At 57.6% G+C, this 19,889-nt stretch overlaps 2 protein-coding genes across 8 annotated transcripts in view; both read left to right on the top strand.

The window, feature by feature from the left end:
• Positions 1 to 356: 356 nt before the first annotated feature.
• WBP2 (WW domain binding protein 2) lies at positions 357 to 7,880 on the top strand. Of its 2 annotated transcripts, XM_036900321.2 has the most exons (8): positions 357 to 513; positions 2,554 to 2,662; positions 3,862 to 3,997; positions 4,892 to 4,984; positions 5,621 to 5,755; positions 5,963 to 6,085; positions 6,589 to 6,665; positions 6,772 to 7,880. In XM_036900321.2, the coding sequence occupies exons 1-8, from the start codon at positions 455 to 457 to the stop codon at positions 6,823 to 6,825; spliced, it is 786 nt and encodes a 261-aa protein (XP_036756216.2). In that variant the 5' UTR covers positions 357 to 454; the 3' UTR covers positions 6,826 to 7,880. The 2 variants fall into 2 exon arrangements, with proteins under 2 accessions (XP_036756216.2, XP_036756217.1); XM_036900322.2 differs by lacking the exon at positions 5,621 to 5,755.
• Positions 7,881 to 8,862: 982 nt separating this feature from the next.
• Positions 8,863 to 19,889, top strand: part of UNC13D (unc-13 homolog D) — a 35,035-nt gene continuing 24,008 nt past the window's right edge. For 2 of the 6 annotated variants that reach the window (XM_057501713.1, XM_057501714.1), the window contains exons 1-28: positions 8,863 to 9,250; positions 9,955 to 9,990; positions 10,269 to 10,376; positions 10,491 to 10,550; positions 10,642 to 10,708; positions 10,959 to 11,139; positions 11,565 to 11,609; positions 11,743 to 11,811; positions 11,967 to 12,036; positions 12,221 to 12,325; positions 12,414 to 12,506; positions 12,582 to 12,685; positions 13,911 to 14,028; positions 14,133 to 14,257; positions 14,394 to 14,484; positions 14,573 to 14,629; positions 14,710 to 14,807; positions 14,915 to 14,966; positions 15,043 to 15,176; positions 15,273 to 15,393; positions 15,718 to 15,861; positions 16,068 to 16,166; positions 16,278 to 16,484; positions 16,659 to 16,727; positions 17,715 to 17,794; positions 19,056 to 19,161; positions 19,240 to 19,311; positions 19,724 to 19,807. In XM_057501713.1, coding sequence (XP_057357696.1) covers positions 9,134 to 9,250; positions 9,955 to 9,990; positions 10,269 to 10,376; positions 10,491 to 10,550; positions 10,642 to 10,708; positions 10,959 to 11,139; positions 11,565 to 11,609; positions 11,743 to 11,811; positions 11,967 to 12,036; positions 12,221 to 12,325; positions 12,414 to 12,506; positions 12,582 to 12,685; positions 13,911 to 14,028; positions 14,133 to 14,257; positions 14,394 to 14,484; positions 14,573 to 14,629; positions 14,710 to 14,807; positions 14,915 to 14,966; positions 15,043 to 15,176; positions 15,273 to 15,393; positions 15,718 to 15,861; positions 16,068 to 16,166; positions 16,278 to 16,484; positions 16,659 to 16,727; positions 17,715 to 17,794; positions 19,056 to 19,161; positions 19,240 to 19,311; positions 19,724 to 19,807 — 2,712 coding nt within the window. In that variant the 5' untranslated portion in view covers positions 8,863 to 9,133. Of the gene's footprint in view, positions 9,251 to 9,681; positions 9,821 to 9,954; positions 9,991 to 10,268; positions 10,377 to 10,490; positions 10,551 to 10,641; positions 10,709 to 10,958; positions 11,140 to 11,564; positions 11,610 to 11,742; positions 11,812 to 11,966; positions 12,037 to 12,220; positions 12,326 to 12,413; positions 12,507 to 12,581; positions 12,686 to 13,910; positions 14,029 to 14,132; positions 14,258 to 14,393; positions 14,485 to 14,572; positions 14,630 to 14,709; positions 14,808 to 14,914; positions 14,967 to 15,042; positions 15,177 to 15,272; positions 15,394 to 15,717; positions 15,862 to 16,067; positions 16,167 to 16,277; positions 16,485 to 16,658; positions 16,728 to 17,714; positions 17,795 to 19,055; positions 19,162 to 19,239; positions 19,312 to 19,723; positions 19,808 to 19,889 lie in introns of those variants that run through there. The other 4 variants (XM_057501710.1, XM_057501711.1, XM_036900230.2 and 1 more) reach the window with 4 other exon arrangements.

Here is a 19,889-nt window from a genome sequence, read left to right as displayed (position 1 = left end):
CCCCACTCAGTATGAGCTCTTGCGTCCTGGGCACTTATGGTTAATTCCCCTGTGACGTGTCCAACTGTTTCCTCCCTCCCTCCGCGGACTTGGAGGGGGAATAGGGATGCGCAGGCCGATTAGTTACGCATTAGCGGAGCCCATCCAGGCTGATTGAGAGACTACAAGTTCCAGAGTGCATCTTTCTGGTAGCGCAGGGAGAGGCTGAAGTTAAGAGAGCATTGCCTTCTGGGAAGCATAGTCTTCGACTTGTTTGTGATGCAGGCGAAACAAGAGGGAGGGAGGAAAGGGAGTAAACTATTACCACGTGACACTCGGGATCAGGTGGTTGGGCCAGCCTCTTCACAAGAGCTGTGATTGGCTGACACTAATACGAACGACGCCATTAGGGGCGGGCCGAAGAGGGGCGCAAGCGCATTGCATTGCGAGTCTCGGGACCCCTTTCCTGGAGATTATGGCGCTCAACAAGAATCACTCGGAGGGCGGCGGAGTGATCGTCAACAACACCGAGAGGTGAAAACACCGAGGAAGGAGTCTTGGGGGCCTGAGGACGGGCGTCGAGGGGTGGACAGTGGGCGGTGGGGGAGAAACCTGTGAAGACGGAAAACATGGGGTGCGATTGGGGGGTGACTGCTGGGGCGGGGCTGGAGGGAGGTGGGTGGGCCGTGGGGGAGGGGCCTGGATGTCGCTATTTGCTGTGGGATGGGGGTGGGGCGGGGGGCTGATGTCGGGGTTTGGGGAGACAGGTAGGACCTGGGGGTAGGTCTTGAGTCTCTTTCCCAGGGTCGGGGACTTTAAGAGAGGGGAAGAGCCTTAGACAAAAATAATTGCCATTTACTGGGCGTTAACTAAGTTCCTACGTGTCAGGCACTCACTGCTCCTCTTCTATCTTAATACGGAAATCTTGTGAGGCAGATACTGTTATTAGACACATATTATATGTAGGGAAGCTGAGACACAGAGAGGTTAAGTAACTTGCCTGAAATTACAGAGCTGTCGGTAACAGATGAGATTCCAGGAAAGAAGTCTTGACTCCAAAGTCAGTATGCTTAACTGCCAGCATGTAACCTTCCAGCATATTCCAGAACTGCTGAGTTTCTGGTTGAGAAACTGAGGCCCAGAAGTTAAATAAGCTTCGTGAAATGCCTGACACGTTTTCTGGCACGGTGTCTGTTCTTGCCTCTTTCTCTTGAATGCCTGTTGACTTGGGTCACTCCCCAGAGCAGAGGTCTCCCAACTTCAAGGTTCCTTCTACCCACTCAATTAATTCCGTCTCTCCCCCAGCCTTTGGGCTCCCTGGATGGCATCTCTCTCCTGTAGCTCCTTGGGCATTAAGAATCAGACCAGCCAGAACTGGTTGAGCTCTGCTGACCCTGAAGCACCTCTTGAAGGCAGAAGGAGGTTAGGAGAAACCTGCATCCCCCAGAGGCAACTTGGCAGAGGCAAAGCCTTGTAGCCAGCCGAGACCAGCCCCCAGCCCAGGGCCTGTCACTCTCCAGTGGTTGATGAGTCACAGCGTACTAGCGACCTCAGAGTGCTGACTTTCCTCCATCTCACCTGCTGGGGGTCTAATTGGCCAGCCCGTTCCTGCTAATGACCCCTTTTCTTTGAGCTATACTTCCCTTTGCTGGTACCAGTCCTTTTTCCCACTTACCCCTCTCCAGTGAAGAAAGTTGTGATATTTGGGAGGAGGAAGAAGACAAATGGAACCATGTGAACTTGGACCTTGTTATCTTACAGAGAAACCTCATATTGCTCTTGCTCCCAGTTTGTAGCCTGTGTACCAGCCAGTCTCAGGCCCAGAAAAACGGTTTTGATGCCACTTGTTAACATCTACTGAGACTTTTTCTTTCTTTCTCAGTGGGACTTTTCTGGCACAAGAGCATATCTATCCTTCTGGGCCTCCTATCTGACTTAGGTCTCAGTGCCGCTAAATAATGGTGTGCCTTGTTCTAGAAAATTCTTCAGCTTTTATTTCTGAAAACACTGTGCCTATGGTAATTGGAGTTTAAATTGGATGTGCAGAATAGCCCACCTTACTCTTCAAGTCATGGACCCCTCTGAGAGTGATGAAAGCTGCCGATTCTCCCGGAAGAGTGCCCTCGAGGGCTGCATGGGCTGACATTCCTTCAGGCTCAACTAAGAACCCCAGGTTTAGAGGAACCCTGTAGTAAGCCCATCTGTACTGTGTAGAGTCATGTTGTAAAATGTTTATTGTTGGGATTAAAAAGAAGCTAACCAGAACAGAGCACCTGTCATAAGGACTCAGAAGAAAATAGAGGCATTAACCCAGTCTAACCCGATTGGAGGGCCTGTGGCATCTCTAGAGCCCTACGGCTCTCTGCTGCTGGTCGCTGAGGCTGTATTAGTGGTGTTTGGGGGAAATTCTATAGAACCCCAACTTGCTTTTCTCTTCCATGGCTATACTAATAGTATTTTCACAGCATTGTTGAAATGTGATGGCTGCAGGCATTTGCCTGCCAGTCGGGGCCAGTCCCTGGGCAGATCCTGGCTGCAGACTCTCATCTGGACCTTCCTCATTTCTCATAATAGCATCCTAATGTCCTATGACCATGTGGAACTTACGTTCAATGACATGAAGAATGTACCAGAAGCCTTCAAAGGGACCAAGAAAGGCACCGTCTACCTTACCCCTTACCGGGTGAGTTACACAGCATGATGGTTCGTGTGGAGGCTTGGGCTCCTGGGGGCCTATGGGCGTCCTAGGTCGGCCTCAGCCTCAGCCTCGTGAGCCCCGTGGCCTTTGAACTGGTGAATGTTCATTTCTCCCACTGAGCAGGTCTCTCTCACTTGTCCCTGGGTTCTACAACCACCAGGCTCCTTGTGCAGCTGCACTGATCACTGGGCTGTGAATCTGTGCCAGTCCCAGGGCTATTGCTGCAAAATCCCCATGTCAGATGCAACTTCTGGGACGACTTAGGCCTGGAGGGGAGAGACTGTGATTGTTTTGATTTCTGTAAGAGTAGGCCATGAGGCCTTTGTGCACACCTAGAGTGATAAATGTGGTAAACAGGATATAGTAGCATGGCCACAGCCTCCGGACTGGGCAGAGAGCCCAGCAGAACCCTGCAGAGTGAGAAATGCCAGACTGCAGAATGGGCCTAGCTTGTGAGTTGCCTAGGCAGACTCTGAGACTTCCAGAGGACCCATGGCTATTCTTAGAAAAGGATCACTGCTTGTAGCTGCCCAAGAGTGGGACTTAAAGGTAGCTGGAAGAAAAGCACGCCTTTAAAGTTTAATCCATGGGACTTGGCGGAGACAGGGGAGCCTCGAAACTTCATTTCTGGTAGTGCAAGTGGCATCTTCAGTCAGAGATTGAAATCACGGGTTTAAAACAGAAGGGCTTCCCAGGCGTGGGATGTGCGGCTTGTTGCTGTTTGGGCGGGAGGGTTACAACGGCACATTTTCTGAGATCTGACACCCCTGCCACTCCCTTGTTTTCATTCTGCGAAGCTCAGCTAGACCTCACCTCCAGGAAGTCTTTGTCGCCCCTGCCCCTGTGCCCTAGCTTTGTAGACCCCTTGACTCCCACACCATACCTGCCACCTCCTCACCACCACTTAAATGACAGAATGGTCTGCCCTTCTCAAGTACACTGTCTGTGAGTGGCACTTTTTTCTTGTGAGTACATGTCGGGCCTCTTTGAGCCAGGCTGTGTGTAAGGCCCTTTACTTTTAAAATATTTCTCTGGTTCTACCTAGTGCAGCGGGAGCGTGGAGCCGCTGGACCCTGGCTTGGGCCGCTCGCCACAGCACTGGGAGCAGCTCATCACGCACAGGACGTGATTGCTGTGTGGTCCGTGGTCTGGATGGTGATGGCCCTTGTCCTCTCTCCCTGCAGGTCATCTTTCTGACCAAGGGGAAGGATACCATGCAGTCCTTCATGATGCCATTTTATCTGATGAAGGACTGTGAGATCAAGCAGCCTGTGTTCGGTGCAAACTATATAAAGGGAACAGTGAAGGCTGAAGCAGGAGGTGGGTAACGGGCTCAGGGACACAGACGGGGCTTCCATGAGAGACTCTGGGGCACTGCCTTGGAGACATCCTCTTTGGCCCCTTATCCCTCTGGCCTTGTCCTCTTCCTGACTCTGAATTAGCTTCTGAGACCAACACCTGGGCCGCCAGCTGTTCAGCGGAGGTGGGTTTTTGGTTGACAAGAGCTAGGAAATACTGGCAGTAAGGATGGCACCTCAGATCAGTCTCCCAGAGGATGAAATCAACACAGTGACTGAAAACTAAGTAAAAACGCTTGTTGTGACTTGGCAGTGTGTTCAGATTTTAGGTGTGGAAGGAACTGTGTCAGGTTCTTGGGCAGGGCCTTTTTCCTAGAGCCAGGAAGAGCCGGCGGCCCTCCGTGACCGTCAGAGAGGCCCTATGCTGGCGGCTCTGTTGCAGACTCACTAGAGACATTTATGTTGAGCTTGGCTTCCGCTCACGCCCAGCCAGACCAAGCCTTGCTGTCGAGTTGCCGATGGCTCTCCTTTGGCAGAAGCCAGGCTAGAGGGGCCAGAGGGTCTGTCTTAGGCCTCTCGGGGTGAGTGAACTGCTGTGAACTTGAATGTCAGTTGCTGCTGAGTGTACCTGCTCTGGACAGCTGTGTTTTTTGGCGGTGAGAGGCCCTTGGGCAGATGTCCTTACGGGGCTGGAGATAGGAAAACAAGCTGGTTCCGAGAAGGAAAAGCCCTCTGTTCCCAAGAGTGAAGCAGGCACAGGCAGCAGGCAGGCCTGTCCTCAGAGCTGGCATGCTGTGTGGGCTGCAGGCCACCGGGGCATTGGAGAGGGATCTGCGGAGGACAAAAAGCCATCTCTCTGGGTATGACCTGTGTTCTTTTCCTGAGTGGTTGACATCCCATTCGCTTCCCTTTCCAGGTGGCTGGGAAGGCTCTGCCGCATACAAATTGACCTTCACGGCAGGGGGCGCCATTGAGTTTGGACAACGGATGCTACAGGTGGCATCTCAAGGTATTAAGGCTCTAAAAATTAGGGGCCAAGGACATACTGAAGTATGTGGGATTTTTTGTTTGTTCAAGTTTATTTTCTGTTTTATTTTTTAAGCACTCAAGATAAGTCTGGGCCCTTGGGCCAGCTGGGTCTAGGAGTTGGAAAGGAAGCCTATAATAAGCATCACTCTCCTGTACCTCAGAGACCGGGTTCCCCCTGCCTGGGCTAGGGATAGGACATGTTGATGAAGCTGTTTAGACTCAAGGATCTTTTACTGTGGTCTCATAACAAAAACCCAAGCATTCAGCTGACCAGACATTTTAAGTCACTAAGGGATGTGTTCAGCAGATGTCCTTCCCTCATCCCAGCCTCACCCAGCTCTGGTCTTCCCATCATCCCCGAGTCTGCCTCCTTCCCTCTGTCCATCTGTCTGTCCCTCCACCCCGTCCTTGACCCCACACCTACCCCCATCTGGACCCCTGGCCTCTTCCCCGAGACCGACTTGGCACGGGTGGGGAGCACAATGGAGGGAGGTAAGGCATGTCTGCTGTGCACATTCCTGGGCTCCTGCAGTTGCCCTGGGCAGGCGGTGGGACTGCCCTCGCCCCAGCCCCCAGGGCGGGCGGCACTCATTTCTCTCTCCCCTTGTACTTATAGCCTCCCGAGGTGCAGCCCCCAGTGGAGCCTATGGGTACTCTTACATGCCCAGCGGGGCCTATGTCTTTCCCCCGCCAGTCGCCAATGGAATGTACCCCTGCCCTCCTGGCTACCCCTATCCACCACCCCCACCTGGTGAGTGTGTCCTTTGCTGCCCACCCTTCATCCCACCCACTCGCACACTAAGCACCCCCACCCAGGCCAGGGGTTTGTAGAGGGGAGATTTTTCTCTTTAACCTGCTTCAGGACCAGTGGAGAGGCTGGAGAGGCCCGGGAGGGCGCCGGCTGCGGGAGCCGGAGCCAGGCTGCTCACTGGGCTTCTGTCACTCTCTTGCTGAGCAGAGTTCTATCCAGGACCTCCCATGATGGACGGGGCCATGGGCTATATGCAGCCCCCGCCACCGCCCTACCCCGGGCCCATGGAACCTCCGGTCCGCAGCCCTGACGTCCCCTCCACTCCTGCAGGTGAGGCCCTAGGCTGCTTGCGGTCTGCAGGGACCAGCCCTTTCCTTCCCTAGGTTATGCAGAGAGCCTCTGAGAACAGGTGGAGGCTGGTTGGAAGCCCTAAATGATGGATGGCACCTAGCCTAGTGACCAGCTCGGGGGCCAGCAATGTGGTGACCTGGTGATAGCTAGATTCTAGCCCCCAGTCTGTCCCCTGCTCATGTGCCTTGGGCCAGGAGGGCCTCCCTCTGTCCCTCAGTTTCCTCTAACAAATACCTGGTGGGTTGTGGTAAGGATCACATGGGCAGAGAGGTGTAAGGGGACTGGAAAGGACAGTGGTGCAGTGCGTGGTGAGCGCTTGGGAGGCTTGAACCCCTGCTTTACTGATGGAACTGTGTCCTCAGCCCCAGCTGCCGGGAGCAGTGGGGGCTGGGGCCGCTGGGCTCCAGTGCAGCTCTAGGGGCACGTGGAGAGGAGGTCGGGGCTTGTTGCTGGGCCTTAACTCTGCATATTTGCTCTCTTAGCCGAAGCCAAGGCTGCCGAAGCAGCTGCCAGCGCCTATTACAACCCAGGCAACCCGCACAACGTCTACGTGCCCACGGTGAGTGAGGCGGGGAGCCGGGCAGCCTCACTTTGCTAGGATTTGGGGCGGGAGAGCTCATCTTGTTTTGAACCTTCTAATGTGACCTTTCCTTTTTCTTCCCTAGAACCAGCCTCCGCCGCCTCCCTACTACCCCCCAGAAGATAAGAAGACCCAGTAGACGCCCCTCGCTCCCCTGCTTCCCACCTCCCATGGCTCCTTCCTTCCCCTTCCCTTGGGGCCAAGACTGGGGTTGGGGGCTGGTGGGAGAGCCTTGATCTTTCTCTGGTCTGATGAAAAAACACTTAACAAGGAACTAGTGTTGAGTGAAGGGAGGGTGCGGTGCCCCCAGCCTCCGCGTTACTCAGAGCCCAGGCGTCGCTCAGATGCTCTTCTGTCTTGCCGTCTCTGGGGCTTGCCTGGGGCGCACGGGGTATCCCCCTCATTCCTGTCTTGCTCGAGCAGCTTCTTCCCACGGAGGGACTCTCTAGCCACCTCCTCCACCACAGTCCAGCTCCCCCATTGGTAGCCACTTAACTCAGCCTCACGAGCTCCGCCAGGCCAGCCACTTGTCTTCCCAAGGGCCCCTTTCCAGGCCCTGCTCACATGCCCTCCACTGGTCCTGTGCTTAACCATGGAAACCCGCCTTCCCACCAGACTGCAGCCCGTGTTTGGTTCCTAGCCAGCCAGTCTCCAGCCCCAGGCACGCTCACCTTCCCTTCCCTGTCCTGGGTCATTCTGTTGACACTGTTCTGTGATGTTTGGGGCTTTAACATGTGCTTCCAGAGGGTGGGTGGCATCAGGCCAGGCTGCTGTGGCTCAGGGAGGGAGCCCCGCTTCCCAGCTAGTGTTTCTGGAATTTGTTTGCCCTCGCCTTCTCTCTTTTCCCTCTAGAAGGGGCGTCTTAGACTGGAACTGGAGAATGCACATCCACCCCTTATGCCACTTGGGGACAGCTGGGTGGGCGGGAACAAAGGCCCCCAAGCCCTGGGGCCTCCTCTGGGCCTTGAGTTGACTATGACCTCTCACCACCTGCTCAGCCTGCACTCTTCCCTTTAAGCTTTATGTCCGCTTGGCATGCCCCCCAAATGCACTAAAATTTGTTCTCATTTGCTCCTGGACTGGCTGTGAACAGAGGAGATGGTTATTTAAAGAGAACTCCCTATTTATTTGACCAAAAAAAAAACAAAACCCAGTTAATATATTAATGTGAAATAAACCTTGTTTGCACCTTGATTTGTTCGATGAAAATGTGAAGTAGTAAACCTGAAGTAACTGGACCCTGTGTGGTGTTGTGTGGCTGACGGAGCAGAGCTCTTGGAGGAGGAGGGCTGCTGGCTGCGGGGCGGAGGCGCTGGGGCCCCTGGTCCCTCCCTCTGTGGGCTTGTTCCCACAGGCCGGTTGGGCCCAGGACACCGAGGCCTCTCATCTCCATTCCCCGGGCAGTTGCTCAGTAACTGCCCCACACCTCTTGAGTCCCGAGGGGCCCAACTCAGCCCAGCAGCTGCCCTGGGTGGGAGGCCCTGGAGCAGGGGTTCCGCTGGATGGGAGCTGCCAGGGCCCTGGCTGCTGTGCTCACCGCCTTGCCTCGTGCAAGTGCAAGCCTGGCCCCATGTGTCTGAGGGGAGGGGCCTTGCCAGGCAGTGCATGCCCTCGTGCCACCCTCCTTGGGCACTTTGGTGCTCGGGGGCAGGGGAGGACAGGAAATAGCCAAAGTCCATGCCAGAGGCTTGTGCCCTGCTGGGCCCTGGCCTGGAGGAGGATCCCAGGGGTGGCATCAGCCAGCCTTGGATCTCAGAGAGCTGGGCCCTGAGCACTCATTTTCCTGGCTCTTCGGGATCAGAGTGCCCTCAGGAGAGGCTGGGCAACCCCCTACAAGGGCGTTTGAAGGGAGCACTCTTCTGACCATTCTTGTGGGGGCAGGGTGCCCCTTCCCAGCACAGCTTGGCCCTGTCACCTTGGTGGAATGTCACCTGTGGGGCTGAGCAGGCTGAGCAATTGGCTGCCTGCGGGGAGATGCCTCTAGAGCCACCACCCTAGGCCCTACCCACCCCTGGTCTGGGGCCCATTCAGGGAAGTGTGTGATCCCCGGTGGCTTCCCTCAGTCCCCAGGCCAGTTGGGCACAGCACCTGTGGAGGGACAGGGCCTCTACCCGCAAGCCCTGACAAGCCCTGACGCCCCTTGCTGGGGCGTGCTGGCCCCGCCCACAGAGGGTGGGGTGGGGTGGGGTGGGGTGAGCCAGACCTGCCCCCTAGACCTACTTTCGGCCTCCAGCCTGGAGAGCTCCTCCCAGGGTCCCAGTCAGTGGGAGGGAGGAAGGAGCCGGGCCTGGGAGCCAGGGCCCCGGAGGTGGTGAAACCCTGACCTGGCTTCCCCTGCCTCCTCCCCTGGCAGGGTGGCAGCCCCGGCTCTTTTCGTAATCCTGTGGCTTTGCTGTCTTCACCCACAGCAGCGGCCCCAGTGAAGGGGAAGGGCAGAGCCAGCCACCATGGCGACGCTCTTCTCCCACCCCCAGCGGCGCCCTCCCTTCTTGCGCCAGGCCATCAAGATAAGGCGCCGCAGGGTCAGAGATCTGCAGGATCCTCCGCCCCAAACTGCTCAGGAGGTAGGTGTAACCTCAATGGGAAGAAGAGTCACCTGGGTGGGGCCCTAAGGTCTTGGGGCTGGGCTGGGGCTGAGGATGTGGTCCCCTCCCCTGCCTACCCCTATGCCTGGGCAAAGCCTTGGGATTGGCGGAGGGGGTCTGCCACATGTTCTCTGGAATACCCTGGGCCTCAGGTCTGAGCTTTGAGCCAACCTACGTACCTCTGGTGGGGCCAACATCTCCATCCTCTGCTTCTCCAGCTCCCAAGGCACCAGCTCCACTAGGCAGGCAGGGTCCCTTCTGTGAGCCAGGCTGCTTGGGGATCAGCCGAGCGGCCCCCAGGCCTGCTTGGCATGAGCCCCTGTCTCCCACCTCCGCTGCTGGGCCTCACTTCCGCCGCTGGGGTGCTGTGCGTGGCCACCAGATAAGCAGTGCTGTTTCCTCTGGGGAAGGAAGGGAGGCTGGGGCCACGGTACCGAGAGCTCACGCTGCAGTAGCCGCTGAGTGCTGATGGACCTCAGCCATAGCAGGCCCGGGGACAAGGAAGGTGACCCAGGGGTCGGCCCCCCGGGAGGCCTGCTGGGGGAACAGGTGTGTGGCGCGGGCTGGAGGCTGGGGGCCGGGGCGCCGGGACCCAAGCCTGGGCCTGCTCTGGGAGGCACCATTCTGCCGCCTGAGCCCTGGTCCAGGCCTCCCAACACCTTGTTTTTTCCTCTTGGTCCCAGATCGAGCCTCCACCCCCCCATCTCTCCCCGGAGGAGGTAAGAATCCAAGTGCCGGGGGGCCTCAGGGTGGTGTTAGGAAGCAGCTCTGCATCTTCCTGAGCAGCCTCCTTGGCTCCTGGCCAAGGCTGAGGGCAACGGCCTGGGGGGAAAGGGGACTTCTGGGCCTCAACCCCTCCCCCCCCCCCCCCCCCCCCCCGTGCATGTGGGCTTGTCCCTGCTTTGGGCTGCGGTCCTGGTGCCAGGGGTGGCTGTGTGGGGCTCGGGCTTAGTGGTGGGTGGACGGGGGCCCCCGCGGTGACCCCGCTGTGTCTCAGCGGACCCTGCTCTATGAGGAAGCTCTCTACACTGTCCTGCACCGCTTGGGCCAACCTGAGCCCAGCCACGTGATGGAGGCCTCCGAGCTGCTAAGATACTTGCAGGAGGTGAGCTCAGCCCCACTCCACCCGCGCCTCCCTACAGCCAGGACTCAGGAGTCCTTCCTCCCAGCCAGGCCACCCCAACCCTGTGCTCCAGCCCCCACATTCCTACCCCATCAGGCCTTCCACATGGAGCCTGAGGAGCACCAGCAGATACTGCAGCGGGCCCAGGAGCTTGAGGTAACCTTGGTCCAGGGCCATCCTGAGCACGGCTGGGGGCTGGGAAGCCCAGCTCCCTGTGGGACACAGGGGTCCCCTCCTTTCCCTCCAGAAGCCAACATTTTGTCTGAAGGCAACAGTGAAACAAGCCAAGGGCATTCTGGGCAAGGATGTCAGCGGTGAGTAGGGGCTGGGGAGCCCTGTGGGCCTTCTTCCAGGCTCCTTCCTCTCCCCATCACAGTCTGTCCCAGAACTCTTCGCAGGAACGCCGTCTCCCGGATGTCTCCCGGGCTTGCCCTGTGCTGCTGGCCTCTGGCCCCTGGAGTCTGGGAGGGGGAGGGGTTCTGTCCCCAGGGTTCGCGTGCTGAGGGACTGTTTCAGGGAGCCCAGGCAATGCCCTGACTGCCTTGTCTTCCTCCTCCTCCCCAGGGTTCAGCGATCCCTACTGCCTGCTGGGCATCGAGCAGGGGGTGGGCATGCTGGGGAGCAGCCCCGGGTCCCGGCGTCGGCAGAAGGCTGTGGTGAAGCACACCATCCCAGAGGAGCAGACCCACCGCACACAGGTCGTCACCCAGACACTCAACCCCGTCTGGGACGAGACCTTCATCCTGTACGTGGCTCTGCCCCAGACCCCACCCTGTCTGGGGCTACTCTTGGTGGCAGGGGTCTCCCAGTCAGTGAGATCAGCAGGACTTCCCGGCTTGGGGTGGGAACTTGGCTTGACAACAGGAGGAGCCTGCCCCTGAGGCAGAGGAGACAGCCATGAGGCTAGACAGGACAGAGCAAGGACCTAAATGCCACAAGTGCTGGCCAGGTGCAGAGGATTGGGCACTGGGTTGATTGTGGCAGGGTGGCAGCAGCCTGAAGCCTTTCCTTAAAGGAGGGAGGAGTTTGCAGGGAGGGACTGAAATTCAACAGAGATAATATCGGGGATGGCAGCTTTGGGGGACAGGCGCTGGGCTGGGATAGCCTGTTGGCCTGGTCAGGGACATCTAGCCCTGCAAGACTGTCAGCCATGCCCTTTTCTCCCTATAGGGAGTTTGAGGATATAAACAACTCAAGATTTCATCTGGACATGTGGTGAGGGACATGCCCTGCCCGTGAGGGTGGGGAAGACGAGAGGGAAGAGGGTGGTGGCAGAGCCTCCTCCCAAAGGGGTCAGCGATTCCCCAGATACCCTCTCTGCCTCTTATTCAAGCTTCTGCCCCACCAGGGACCTGGACACTGTGGAGTCTGTCAGACAGAAGCTGGGGGACCTCACAGACCTGCATGGGCTGCGAAGGTGAGTGCCACAGGGTCCCCAGGGGCACGTCGGCTTCTGCCCGCCCCTAGGCTGCAGGCTCTGTCTGGGCCCACGTGGCTGCAAGTTGGGGACAGACCCCAGCCTGACCTCCAGGCTCTTGGCCCATCTTCCTCATGGGGCCCTGCCTGGAACAGGATCTTTAAGGAGGCCCGGAAGGACAAAGGCCAGGACGACTTTTTGGGGAATGTGGTTCTGAGGCTGCAGGTGAGTGGGGTAGGGAAAGAGGCTCAGGAGAGAGGCTTAGGGGGGCTATGAGGGGCTCAGAGGGAGGGGTTACAGGTCTGCACCAAGCAGAGCCTGGGATCTGCCTCCCATTGCCTCCCCTGCCCCCAACCGCATGAGGCTCATGCTGCTTGTGGGCCTGGGCAACTGCCTGCCCACCTGCCAGGACCTCCGCTGCCGGGAGGATCAGTGGTACCCTCTGGAGCCTTGCACCGAGACCTACCCGGACCGTGGTCAGTGCCACCTCCAATTCCAGCTCATTCACAAGCGGGTAGGTCTGGGGCTAGGGCCTGGATTGTGTGGCCGGGCTGCCCCAGGCCTGGGGTCCTCCGCTCACAAGCCTCCTGGCCCTGCCGCAGAGGGCCACGGTGGCTAGTCGCTCCCAGCCCAGCTACACGGTGCACCTCCACCTCCTGCAGCAGCTGGTCTCCCATGAGGTCACCCGGCACCAGGTACTGCCCTCCGGGGGCTGGGTGGGGCCAAGGCCTGCCTACCAGTTCCTGACCCCCCTCTACCTGTTCCCTCAGGAGGGCAGTACCTCCTGGGATGGGTCACTGAGTCGCCAGGCTGCCACCATCCTCTTTCTCCATGCCACACAAAAGGACCTGTCCGACTTCCACCAGTCCCTGGCGTGAGTGCACAGCCCGGAAAGACCCCTGAGGGGCCATCTGGGAGGCGCCCCCCTCTCCCTCCCTATTGCCCTCCTATAAGTTGGCAGCCCAAAGTCTCATCCTCGAGAGATTTCTGTTTGACCCAAACTGTATGTTTTAAGTTTTGAATCAGTTGCCAACTTTTAAATAGCTGGAGATTCCGCACCGCAGATTCACACCTCCAGCTTCTCATGAAACCTAAGTGATGGATTGGCAGGGTTGTCGTTTTCCTGGGCTGCAGCTGGTCAGAGCAGAATAACATATCCTCCCCAGCCCATCACAGTGGCCACTGGGCCCACTGTACTCTTACATCACCTGAGTCCTCATGGGCATTTGAGTTTGCCACCCCTGCCCCTGCCCCATTTCCCAAAGCCATTGCCTACAGATCTATGTAAGGACATTACCGCATCTATGTTGAGGGCTTGCCACATTCCCAGTACCAGGTTAGACTGTGGGAATGCCAGGAAGGGGCACACAGGAGAGTTCACAGACATCTCAGCACACAGGAGGAATGCACAAGTAGGGGCACACCTCGGTGCTGGCCAGGAGGAGGAGTGAGTGGGTGCTGCTATGGGCCAGGGCTGACACTTGGTATTGAGTAGGGGGCAGAAGGAGGCTGTGGAGAAGTCAGCTTCTTGGACGATGGGCAGGTGGGTATTTCCAGATAGGTGGGGAGATGTGGATGAGGCTGCACACTGAACAGGTACTGGTGGCGAGGATCCAGCTTCCTTCACGGCCCAAGCATGCAGTGCAGGCGGCTGCCGTGTCCCAGCGGGGCAGGGGCCTGTCCCTGGGCTGCTGTTCTCCAGCCCCCTTTGCCCCCCTACTTGAACCTTGTCTCAGTTCTGTCGTCACCTCTGTGAAGTGTCTCCTGAATGTCTAAAGGGAAGTTACAGCTGATGTTTGCTACATATGCATGAAGGCTCAAGACTCCAAATCTGATTTTTCAAAAGAAATAAGAAATCTTTCATTTTTAATCACAAAAATATTAATTTAAGAGATGGATGATTAACTTACACATTTAAAAAGCACCTCTGGGAACAAAAGCAATCCTGCTGGCAACCTTCAGCCACTGATTCTCAGTGGGCACTGATTTTCAGCCTCTTTGGTGGGTAGGGCTCCACCGGAGGCTTCAGAGCAGGGGCAGCACACTGTCTGTGCTGAGGCCAGCAGGGGCGGGAAGCTGAGGATTCCTGTCTGCTGCAGGCAGTGGCTGGCCTACAGCCGCCTCTACCAGAGCCTGGAGTTCCCCAGCAGCTGCCTTCTGCACCCCATCACCAGCATCGAGTACCAGTGGATCCGGGGCCGGCTCAAGGCAGAGCAGGTGGGCCGGGGCAGAGCGGGGTGGGGGCTGGGCGCGAGCCGGAGTGGCCGTCCGGCCCATAAAGCAGCTCCCTCCTCATGCATTGCATCGTCCTGGCCCTGCAGAACGAGGAGCTGGCCAACTCATTCAGCTCCCTGCTGGCCTACGGCCTCTCCCTCCTCCGGAGGTTCCGGTCTGTCTTCCCCTTGTCCGTGTCCGACTCCCCAGCCCGGCTGCAGTCTCTCCTCAGGTCAGTGGCTGCCTTTGCCCTCCCTCAGTGGGGTCAGGAAGGAGGGAACAGCGGGGGCACCTTCCTGGTGGGGAAGCCTGCAGGGGGAGTGGGGGGTCTGGGGCAGCAGGCATCTTGGACTTGTCTGTCTCCACAGGGTCCTGGTACAGATGTGCAAGATGAAGGCCTTCGGGGAACTGTGCCCTGACAGCGCCCCCCTGCCTCACCTGGTGACTGAGGCACTGCGGGTATGACGTGGCCATGACGTGGCCCTGGGATGGGGAGGGCACGTGTGGGGCCTAGCCGCCCTGCCGCTCACTGTCCCCATGCCTGCAGACGGGCACTGCGGAGTGGTTCCACCTGAAGCAGCAGCATCATCAACCCATGGTGCAGGTGAGGGGCTCCAGCCAGGTGGTGGGGGTCACGCGGAGTGGCCCTCGCAGCCCTGCTCAGCTCACTTCTGTCCCTGCCAGGGCATTCTGGAGGCGGGCAAGGCCTTGCTGAGCCTGGTACAGGACATCATTGGCGACCTGCACCAGTGCCAGCACACATGGAACAAGATCTTCTACAAGTGAGCCAGTGGCTGGGTCAGGAGGGAGTGTGGCACAGTGGGGACCAAGGGGACCCTGGGGTGTACAGCCAGGTCATGCCAAGTCACACCTGCCGCCTTTCCTCCAGTGCCCTCAAGATCGACCTGTTCTCTGCTGCTTTCCTGGAGCTGCAGTGGCTGGTGAGCCTCTCCCCAGTCTCCAGGCCGTGCCCTCCCCCAGGCTCTGGAGCTCTGCCCACCAGCCTACACTTCGCAGGTGGCCAAGCGCGTGCAGGACCACACCGCGGCGGTGGTGAGCCGCCCTGTGTCCCCCGACACAGGCGAGAGTCTGTTCCAGCTCTACATCAGCCTCAAGGAGCTCTGCGAGCTGGGTCCCGTCCCCTCGGAGAGGTGGGCGGCAGGCGGGCTGCGTACAGGGTTGAGGAGGGTCGGGGAGGCCCGGCGCTGACCCCGGCCTTCCCCAGGCTGAGCCCCGGCTCTCCCCAGGGCCGGAGTCCTGGCCCTGGACGGCTTCCACCGCTGGTTCCAGCCGGCTATTCCCTCCTGGCTGCAGAAGACTTACAGCGTAGCCCTGGCGCGGGTGCAGCGGGCTGTGCAGATGGACGAGGTAGGGGCGGGGTCTCGGTGATGGGGGTGGGGCCTGGGGATACGCTCGGACCTCCGGGATGGGCAGAAGGAGTAACCAAGTTGCGGGTTCCCTAGAGGCCAGTTGTATGCAAAACGCTGCCTCCCGTTACCCTTGGGGTTAACTTTGGCTTGCCTTTACAGACTCCTGGGGGATCTGGGCGGAGACTTGCTTGTTCCCCATTTAGGTCCCTGCCCAGTTCAGTGCTTACCTGTGGTGGAAGCTCTGAATGCTTGCAGAAAGAAGGGGGGCCATAGATTTGACAAGCCCTGAGCCTTCCTTTCTGTGTGCTCCCCAACCTCACAGTTAGTGCCCCTGGGTGAACTGACCAAGCACAGCACGTCAGCTGTGGATCTGTCCACCTGCTTCGCCCAGATCAGCCACACCGCCCGGCAGCTGAACTGGCCTGACCCCGAGGAAGCCTTCATGATCACTGTCAAGTTCGTGGAGGTGCAGCGTCTTCCACGTGTCCTTCCCCACCTTTCTAGGACAGCTTCATTTCCACCCACCCTGTTTCTCCCAAGCTTTTGTTCTAGCAGTCTTCAAAGGCCTGTCCCCCAAATCCCCCAAGTCGCCGAGATTCTGATGCCACCCTACATCTGCCTCTCCTGCTGCCCCCACCCAAACACACGTCGATCATTCCCTCCCTACTGCAGGACACCTGTCGGCTGGCCCTGGTATACTGCAGCCTTATAAAGGCCAGGGCCCGCGATCTCTCTGCAGGCCAGAAGGACCAGGGCCAGGCAGCCAATATGGTAAGGGTGGGAGCTTCTGGGCCGGGAGCCGGGGGCCGGGGTGAAGGTAGAGACTGCCTGTCCTGGCATTATTCAGGAAGCTCTCCATCCCTCGCCCATGCCTGCCCCCAGTTGTGCGTGGTGGTGAATGACATGGAGCAGCTGCGGCTGGTGATCGGCAAGCTGCCCACCCAGCTGGCATGGGAAGCGCTGGAGCAGCGGGTAGGGGTTGTGCTGGAGCCAGGGCAGCTGCAGAACACGCTGCATGCCCAGCTGCAGGGCGCATTGGCTGGGCTGGGCCATGAGATCCGCACCGGCGTCCACACTCTGGCCGAGCAGGTACCTTGTCTGACCCATGTGACCCCACCCCACCCATCTTCAGCCTCAAGTACCCCAAGCAGGACTTGGGCAGATGTCCAGCCCCCACCCTTCCTGAACCTGAACTCGGGCCCCAAGCAACCTCTCTGGATCCTTCACTCATGTCCTGGCCTGCCTTCTGTTTTGTGTCCCCAGCTGGAAGCAGGCATTGCCAAGCACATCCAGAAACTTGTGGGCATCAAGGAGTCTGTTCTGCCTGAGGATGTGAGTGGTTCTTCCTGTTTGCTGATCTTTGTCAAAAGGTTGCTTAGGATGGGCAGAGGGCTGAAGGCCCTGTGGTGTCAGAGATGTTCCCCAGACTTGGGCAAAGAATGTTCCCTCTTGGGCCTCAGTTTCCTCCTTGGATGCTAAGAGGGCTGGTTTGGGTCAGTCCACAGCCTTCTTCAGCACTAATGGTCAGTGTGGGGGAAGCAGTGAGGGAGGAATTAGACTTTACAGCCAAATAGACCTGGGTGTGTATCTTTCTCAGCTGCCTAATGGCATAGCTGTCCTGTTGATACAGACCAGCTGACTTCAGTTACCTCAGCTGTCAACGGGAATAGAAATATACACCTCTGAGTGTTTGGGAGAATCATTTATCTATCAACTATCAATACCCACTTTGTTCCAAGCATTGACTTAGGCACTGGGGATGTATCAGTGAACACCATGACAAAAGTCCCTGCCTTCCTATTCTAGCTTATATTCTAACAGGGAAGGTGAAAGAAGAGCTAGGTTGAGTGTACAGAACTAGAGTCATGGCTGTAGGTACAGCCACGGCTCTGACTACAGATGTGCATGCATATGTGTGTATGAAGATATGTCCATATATGTGTATGTATGTACACATATGGTGTGTTAGATGGTAAGTGCTAAAGAGGCGTGGATGTGTCGGAGGGTTGTATTTTTAGATAGTGGCCAGGGAAGGTCTTGTCCAGAGGTCACAGCTGAGTCAAGACCTAAAGGAAGCAAAAGGAGTCACGAGGATTTCTAGGGGAAGGAACATCAAGGGCGAAGGCCCTGAGGCAGGACCATGCCTGGCAGGAGGCCAGTGTGGCTGGAGCCTACTGTGGGTAGGGGCAGCCCTTGCAGACTTTCCAAACAATGCACACAAAAGCTCCTGGCTCCATTTCCTCCCCCAAGTCAGGTCAGGGGCGTGCGGGTGGGGCCTGGACAGGCCAGAGCCAGACATGCCGCTTGCCCTTCTCCCAGGCCATTCTGCCCCTGATGAAGTTCCTGGAGGTGAAGCTCTGCTATATGAACACCAACTTGGTGCAGGAAAATTTCAACAGGTCTGTAGGAGCCACCTGCCCTGCAGTGCCCCACTGCCTCTACCTCTCCTCCGCCCACCCCTCCTTCCCAGACTCAGTGTCCGTCCTCTGGGGAGGATGCAACCATCCTGTGTTAGCTCACACCCCCAGTGAGCCTCTGCCTAAAAGCTCACTCCCGGGGATAGGGAGCTCAGGGCCTCACATCTCGTCTTAGGCTGAGCCCAAACCTGCCTAGCCTTTCTCCCTTAGCCCTGGGCCATCCTCAGGGCTTTGCCACTGCAGCAGGGAGAAGTCGTCCTCTCCCACAGTCTGGGGAACTTCTAGTTAGGGTCTCTTTTAAAGCAGGGGCCCAGCACCATGGACAGCAGCAGGTAAAGGTCAAGGGTGTGGGCTCCTGACGACCTGAATTCAGACCCAGCTTCACTGTCGGTCAGGTGGCAGTCTTGAGCAGATTACTTATCTGTGCAGAAGACCGTGGTTCTAGCCTTTATTGAGGATGAAGTGAGTCACGTGACACGAAGAGCAGCGCTTGTGCACAGGTGGCTGGTGACAGTGACCACAGGTCCTCCACTCGGGGTCTGGGCCTGGAAGAGGCCCTCACAGAGTTCAGCTCCATGCCCAGTGGTGCGGCAGGACCTCAGGAGCTGTTTCTTGGGCCATAGAATGCCATCAGTTCAGCTCTGATTTTGATATAAAACAATTTAATGTCCTCTAAGATAGGAGCTTTACTCACTAATGTCTCAAAAGCCATTAGAACACTGTCTGATATATATAAGCATTTATTAACTACTTGTAATATAGAGCCTCCCCCATTCTTACACATTTTTTTTGTACTTAACTGCCTGACTACTTTGACATGCAAAATTTGTGATTTTAGGTAGTTACTGGGACTGTGGTTTGGTTGCTATTTTTTTTCTCCCCACAGGTAGTAGATGCTTATGTGGGCTGTGTGCTGAAATGCTATTCGCTGTGCCCCCCACCCTCTTGAATCATGGTTCTGTCACTGGCAGCCAGCCTTCCCTCCACCCTGTGTGTTGGGGTTTGATAATCCTATTGAGAAGATTCTTCCCTAGGTTGTGAGACACATTAGTTAAGACTGGCTCCATCTGCCCCTCTGCCTTCCCTCAGGAGAACAGCCCTGGGCCCAGCCTCACCTGAGAAGCAGGTGGAGGTAGAGGGTAGGGTGGGGGAACCTGGGGCCCATAAGGCCTCTCCTTTCTCAAGAACACCTCTGCTTCCTCCTCGTCTGTCCCCATCCTGTGTCTGGCATCCCTCACTCCAGCCTTCTGACCCTGCTCTGGACCCACACACTCACGGTGCTGGTGGAGGTGGCCGCCTCCCAGCGGAGCTGCCCCCTGGCCTCTAACAGGCTGAAGATGGCACTGCAGGTAATACCACCAGTGACAACAAATCATAACCTTGGTGGGAGACTACCTGGGATCACCTCTGATATCTCACCCCCCCAGAACCTGGAGATATGCTTCTATGCAGAGGGCTGTGGCCTGCCACCCGAGGCCCTGCACACGGCCACCTTCCAGGTAGGGGCCTTTGGTAAGCTGGTGTGTGTGCCGGGGGGAGACGGGACATCCTGTGTTCACCTGCGTCCAGGACCAACTATGTAATTTACAGGGCCCAGCACAAAATCAAAGTGTCAGGCCCTTTTTCAAAAAATTTTAAATCTTAAGACAGCAACAGCAGAGCATTATTAAGCCAAGCATGGTGAGGGGCAGCTGCACAGGGCCGCATGGGTGGCACGCCTGTGAAGCGTACCCTGTGTCTCTGGCTGGCTGCCAGGGCAGTCCTGAGGGTATATTCCCCTGCCTGTGGCCCCATAATGCCTAGGGCTTTCCATATATTGACGTCACCTGCTTCCGCTGAGAGCTCCTGAAGAGCAGCACGACGTGGCTGAGTGTGAGTTCAGGTGACCTCTCACCTGTGCCCCCTCCCCAGGCCCTGCAGAGGGACCTGGAGCTGCAGGCAGCCTCCAGCCGCGAGCTGATCCAGAAGTACTTTTGCACCCGCATCGTGCAGCAGGTGAGGCCGCCTTCCTCCACTGCACCTGCTACGCACCTGGGGCCCCGCCTCACACGCTCTGCCCCAGCTGACACTGCCTGTG

This window comes from Manis pentadactyla, chromosome 4, assembly GCF_030020395.1.
Source record: "Manis pentadactyla isolate mManPen7 chromosome 4, mManPen7.hap1, whole genome shotgun sequence".
Lineage (NCBI taxonomy): Eukaryota > Metazoa > Chordata > Mammalia > Pholidota > Manidae > Manis > Manis pentadactyla.
This window is presented reverse-complemented; position numbering and strand designations above follow the sequence as displayed.